A 6000-nucleotide genomic window follows, 5' to 3' on the forward strand; every position below is an offset into this window, starting at 1 on the left:
CCACAGGACCCACATAAGCCAGATGCACAAGGTGACGCACACTTCTGGAGTTCCTTTGCAGTGGCTGGAGGCCCTGGCGCGCCCATTCTCTCTCACTCTAGTCTTGTTTTCTTTCTCTCTCTCTCTCAAAAAAAAAAAAAAAAAAAAAAAGAAAGAAAGAAAGAAAGAAAAAGAAAAAGAAAAAAAGAAAAAGAAAAAGAAGTCAAGACATAGGCATAGGCATGCCTTGGTAAGATGTTTCAGGAGCTGGGAGCTAGCCCTTGCTGTGCAAGCTTGAGTTCGAATCCCTAGCAATCAGACAAATGCTGGGTGAGCCTGAGGAGTCTGTAATTCTAGTGGAGACATGATCTTCAGGGTAAACTGACTAGACTAGCCTAATTGGCAATTCAAATGACAGCTTGTCTCAGTAAATAAAACGATGGAGGAAAAGAGGCGCACTGCCACACACATCCACATGCACAGCAGACATAAACGATACAAACAGAATAAAAGCTAATGTTTCAGGTAGCCCCTACCATGCTGCTACATGAGTTTTGCTTTAAATTATGAGTGCCCAACTATCACCCATAAAGAGAGGCCCTCCTCAAGCGCCACATGAGTCTAAACACAAAACGAAAAACTAATACCAACACAAACACAGAACGAACAAAAAACATAACAATCGGGCTGGAGAGATGGCTCACCGGTTAAAGCACTCACCTGCGAAGCCTAAGGACCCACATTCCACTCCCCAGTGCCTAAGTAAAGCCAAATACACAAGGTGAAAGCCAGATGCACCAGGCGGCGCATGCACCTAGAGTTCGTTCGCAGTGGCGCGCCTATCCTTTCTTCTTACAAATAAAATATTACAAAAACGCCCACTCAATAAACGTGTGTGAAAAATGTGTCTTCCCCCTTTATCTGAAGTAACAAGACAGCGGAAGGAAAGCCAACCACGATCTAAGATGCTGCGGCGCGGTACCGAGGCTCCCCCTTCGCCAGACGCCGCTCCCTCCCGCGTCCGCCGCCCGGAGGAGAGGAGCTCCCACACGGGCCGGGGGCGCTGGCAGCCGACGAGAGCCGCCCGCGCTCTCACCGATCGTGTCCACACGGTGTGTTAGCAGCAGGGTCCGCGAGCCGCAGCGCGCGGCGGCAGCCGCCGCCTCTGTCCCCGCATGCCCGCCGCCGATGACCACCACGTCGAAGTGCGGAGTCCGAGGCGCCGCGCTGTCTCCGCCGAGCCGGGCCGAGGACGCGAGGTGTTGGCTGAGAGAAGCCGCGAGCCGGCGGCCACAGCCTAGGATGGGGAACATGCCGGGACCCAGACGACAGACACCCAAGAGGAGCTAGGGACGAGTGACACGCCAGGGCGCCGCCATCTTGCCTACGTCAGGACGTAACTCGTCTAAGGGCAGCGTCCCCGCTGATTGGCGGTTCGTCAGCAGGTGACTTCCGGTGCCAGCGTGTGCGGTCTTTCCCAGGGAGCTCAGAGTGGGGGTGACCTCCTCTGGCTGGGGTGTCTCACTATTTGTCTTGGGTTCTCTTTCGTGCGCGGCCAGATTGCCACCTGCGAGCTATAAATTTGATCAAGTTGTTCTAGATACTCTGAATTTTCTGATTCGACTATAAAAATTAGAGTGTGAAGATACAGTTAGTCTTGAAAGGTGTTCAAATTACATTTGTGGAGGAAAGATGCTAGCGGGGCTGGAGAGATGGCTCAGCAGTCGAAGGTGCTTGCTTGCAAAGCCCGAGGGCCAGGGTTCGATTCCCCACTACTCATGCATCTGGAGCCCATTTGCAGCGGCAAGATGCCTTGGTGCGCCCACCCCTACTGGCATTCCAATAAATTAAATAAATAAATAAAACAAAACAAACAAAAAGATTCATGCTGGCGATTAGTGGAATCGAGTGGTTGGTAATTAAATATCCCGACTTTTGGAATTGGTAACTCTCTCTCTCTCTTTTTTTTTAAGTTTTTCTAGGTACGGTCTCACACTAGCACAGGCTGACCTGGAATTCACTATGTAGTCTCAGGGTGGCCTTGAACTCTACGTGATCCTCCTACATCTCCCTCCTGAGTGCTGGGATTAAAGGTGTGTGCCACCATGCCTAGTTTTTATTGTTTGTTTGTTTTGTTTTTTTGTTTTGTTTTGAGGTAGGGCCTCCCTTTAGTCCAGGCTGACCTGGAATTCAGTATGTAGTCTTAGTTACCAATCCCTGCCTCCCAAGTGCTGGGATTAAAGGCCTGTGCAACCACACCTGGCCCTAAAATTTTTATTTATTTATTTAAGAAAGAGGGTGTATTGGGGTATTGAACTTGGGGCCTTAGGTTTTGCAGGCAAGCGCCTTAACCACTAAGCCCCCCCTTTTTTTTTTTTTTAGTTTTCAAAAATATTTATTATTTATATATGCACTTACATACACAGCCTCACTTACCCCAGGTTATCCTAGTGCTGCTCATCCATCAGCCCAGTCCAGCAAGGATCATTGTCACGTTTGGGCAAGGTAGCCAAAAATGAATTCAATGTAATCTGCCATTTAAAACTATAAAGGGGGAGCGGGAGAGATGGAATAGCGATTAAGGCGCTTGCCTGAGAAGCCTAAGGATCCAAGTTCAATACCCCAGTACCCACGTAAGTTGGGTTGTGCATGTGTCTGGAGTTCATTTGCAGTGGCTAGACACCCTGGCGCACCTATTCTTTCTCTCTTTCTCTCTCTCATATAAATAAATACTAAAAATTGAAATAAATGAATGTATATATTTTTTGGAGGTAGGGTCTCATTCTAGTTCAGGCTAGCCTGGAATTCACTATGTAGTCTCAGGGTGGCCTCGAACTCACTGTGATCCTCTTACCTCTGCTTCCCAAGTGCTGGGATTAAAGGTGTACACCACCATGCCCTGACTTGCTTCTCCTATGCTGTGAGTTAGACAGTCAAAAACTGTTGCTGCTAAGCTGCTCCTTCTGTCATGAGAGCTGCAAGTGATATAGGAATTTTGGGTTCCTTCTACACAATTAGAAGCATGAAATCAACAGACCAGAGGGTAAGGTTCAGAAAGATTTTATTGTAGCTTAAAGCTCTATGAGGGAGAAGAGAAGGGAGGCTTAAGCCTAGAACATAAGAGAAGGAGGGAAGGTGGAGCTCTTGCCCAGGGAGGCAAGAGGTGGTTTAAGAAGCCCATCTCCAGATTTAGTTTTGGGTGTTTTGTTTTGTTTTGTTTTGAGGTAGGCTTTCAGTTTATCTTAGGCTGACTTGGAACTCACTGTGTAGTCCCAATTGAACTCATGGCAACCCTCCTACCTCTGTCTCTTGAGTGCTGAGATTAAAGGCGTGTGCCACTGATGCAGGATTTGGGGGCTCAGAAAGGGTCTCCCAAGTTTGTGGACCCAAATTTGTGTCTTGTTCTATGTTAACAAAGTCTTGGTTAAAAAAAACTCAAGAAGGATAAATTATGAATAATTAAGTTTATTTAGGGAGAAATAACAAATTGTGGGGTTTACTTAAGGGAAATTGGAATATAGGAGGAAGGCTAGAACAGAGTCACATGGGAAGTGGGAAACTACTGCACACAGGTGGCAAATACTGCATAGTTCATAAAGCTCATTTAAGAGAAATTGAGGTTTTTAGCTGGGTGTGGTGGCACATGGCTTGAATCCCAGCACTCAGGAGTCAGAGGTAGAAGGATCACTGTGAGTTCAAGGCCAGCCTGGGATTATAGAGTGAGTACCAGCTCAGTCTGGGCTAGAGTGAGACCCTACCTTGAAAAACAAAAACAAGAGAAATTGAGACTTTTAAGGAAAGACTGGAATAGAGCCACAAGCATGTGGAGGATAGTTCATAAAGGTCATTTAAAAGAAATTGAGGCTTTCAAGGAAAGATTGGAGTAGAGCCATGATCATGTGGGAAATAGAACTTAGATGTATATATTGGGAGACTTAGAAGAAACATATATAGCATCCTCCTTGTGCTTCCTGATAGAAGGAAGTTAAGAGGTCCACTGGTGGGAGCTTAAGGAAGAATAACTGAGAAAATATCAAAGCAGAGACCAAGAAATTTAGATGAGCAATGAATGAGTAGTAAAGAGAGTTATACCTATGGCTATCCTAAGTTTAGAGAAGTTACACAGGTAACAGGTATAGAGTTTGAAAGCATCCATGTGGTAGATCTGGAGTGTAAGGAAAATACACACATGGTAGATTCAGAGACCAGAGAAAATAATTAAAGTGAGAAATTACCCCAAATTATAAAGCAGAGGCAAGCAGAAAAGATCCCCCAGACTAACAAACAGTATTACATTCTCCTCTCCACACACCTAGCAGGAGGAGAGGCCACACTCATGTGTCTCTCTGTGGACAGAATGAGAAGAGGCAGATAGGTAGTGTGACAGGAAGAAGACCAAAGCTTTTATAGTATAGAAAATGTATTCTTTTTAAAAAATATATTTATTTATTTATTTATTTTTAAGTAAAGAGAGAGAGAAAAAATGGGCTCAACAGGGCCTTTAGCCACTTCAAATAAACACAAGATGTATGTGACACTGCATCTGGCTTTACGTGGGTACTGGGAAATTGAACCCAGGTATTTGGCTTTGCAGGCAAGCACATTAAATGCTATGCTACCTCTCCAGCCCTTTTTAAAAAATATTTTTAAGCGGGGCGTGGTGGCGCACGCCTTTAATCCCAGCACTCGGGAGTCAGAGGTAGGAGGATCGCCGTGAGTTCAAGGCCACCCTGAGACTACAGAGTTAATTCCAGGTCAGCCTGGACCAGAGTGAGACCCTACCTCGAGAAACCAAATATATATATATATATATTTAGCTAGGTGTGGTAGTGTACACCTTTAATCCCAGAATTTGGGAGGCAGAGGTAGGAAGATCACTATGACTTCCAGGTCAGCCTGGGCTAGAGTGAGATCCTGCCTTGGAAATATGCTCCCCCCCCCCGCATTTTTCTTTTTTTTTAAATTAAAATATTTTATATTTATTTATTTGAGAGAGGGAAGGAAGAAGAGAGAGAGAGAGAATGGGCATGCCAGGGCCCTGCGAGCGAACTTCAGACGCATATGCCACCTCGTGCATCTGGCTTATGTGGGAACTAGGGAATCGAATCGAGGTCCTTTGGCTTTGCAGGAAAGTGCCTTAACCACTAAGCCATCTCTCCAGCACCGCCCCCCCCCCCACATTTTAAAAATTATTTGTTTGTAAGCAGGGGGGGGGGAGAGGGAGAGAGAAAAGAATGAATGGGCACACCAGGGTCTCCAGCCACTGCAAATGAACTCAAGATGTATGCACCACTGCATCCAGCTTTACATGGACACTAGGAAATTGAACCCAGGTTGTTAGGCTTTGCAGGCAAGTGCCTCAACCACTAAGCCATCCCTCCAGCCCTTTTGTTTTGTTTTGTTTTTCTTTTTGAGGTAGTGTCTCACTCTAGCCCAGGCTGATCTGGAATTCGCTCTGTATTCTCAGGGTGGCCTCCAACTGACAGTGATCCTCCTACCTCTGCCTCCCAAGTGCTGGGATTAAAGGCGTGTGCCACCATGCCCAGCTCCAGCACTTTAAAAAAAAAGTATTTATTTATTTATTTATTCATAAGCAGCAGCAGAGAGAGAGAGAGAGAGAGAGAGAGAGAGAGAGAGAGAGAGAGAGGAAGGGAGGGAGGGAGGGAGGGAGGGAGGGGGAGAAAGAATGGACATAAATAAATAAATAAATTTATTTAAAAAAAAAAAAGGGCCAGGCGTGGTGGCGCATGCCTTTAATCCCAGCACTAGGGAGGCAGAGGTAGGAGGATTGCCATGAGTTCGAGGCCACTCTGATACTCCATAGTGAATTCCAGGTCAGCCTGGGCTACAGTGAGACCCTACCTTGAAAAAGCAAAAAAAAAAGGGCTAGAGACATGGTTTAGCAGTTAAGGCACTTGCCTGCGAAGCCTAAGGAACCAAGTTTGATTCTCCAGGCCCCCATAAGCCAGATGCACGTGGTGGTTTATGCATCTGGAGTTTGTTTGCAGTGGCTAGGGGCCC

The 6000-nt window shown here is 46.2% G+C and overlaps 1 protein-coding gene across 1 annotated transcript in view; it reads right to left on the minus strand.

Moving 5' to 3' along the window:
- Window positions 1-1362, minus strand: part of Mto1 (mitochondrial tRNA translation optimization 1) — a 62345-nt gene extending 60983 nt beyond the window's left edge. The window contains exon 1 of the mRNA XM_004660492.2: window positions 1076-1362. Within this exon, the coding sequence (XP_004660549.1) occupies window positions 1076-1292 (217 nt within the window). The 5' untranslated portion in view covers window positions 1293-1362. The remainder of the gene's footprint in view (window positions 1-1075) is intronic.
- Between the last annotated feature and the right edge of the window lie 4638 nt (window positions 1363-6000).

Source organism: Jaculus jaculus, chromosome 10, assembly GCF_020740685.1.
Source record: "Jaculus jaculus isolate mJacJac1 chromosome 10, mJacJac1.mat.Y.cur, whole genome shotgun sequence".
NCBI lineage: Eukaryota > Metazoa > Chordata > Mammalia > Rodentia > Dipodidae > Jaculus > Jaculus jaculus.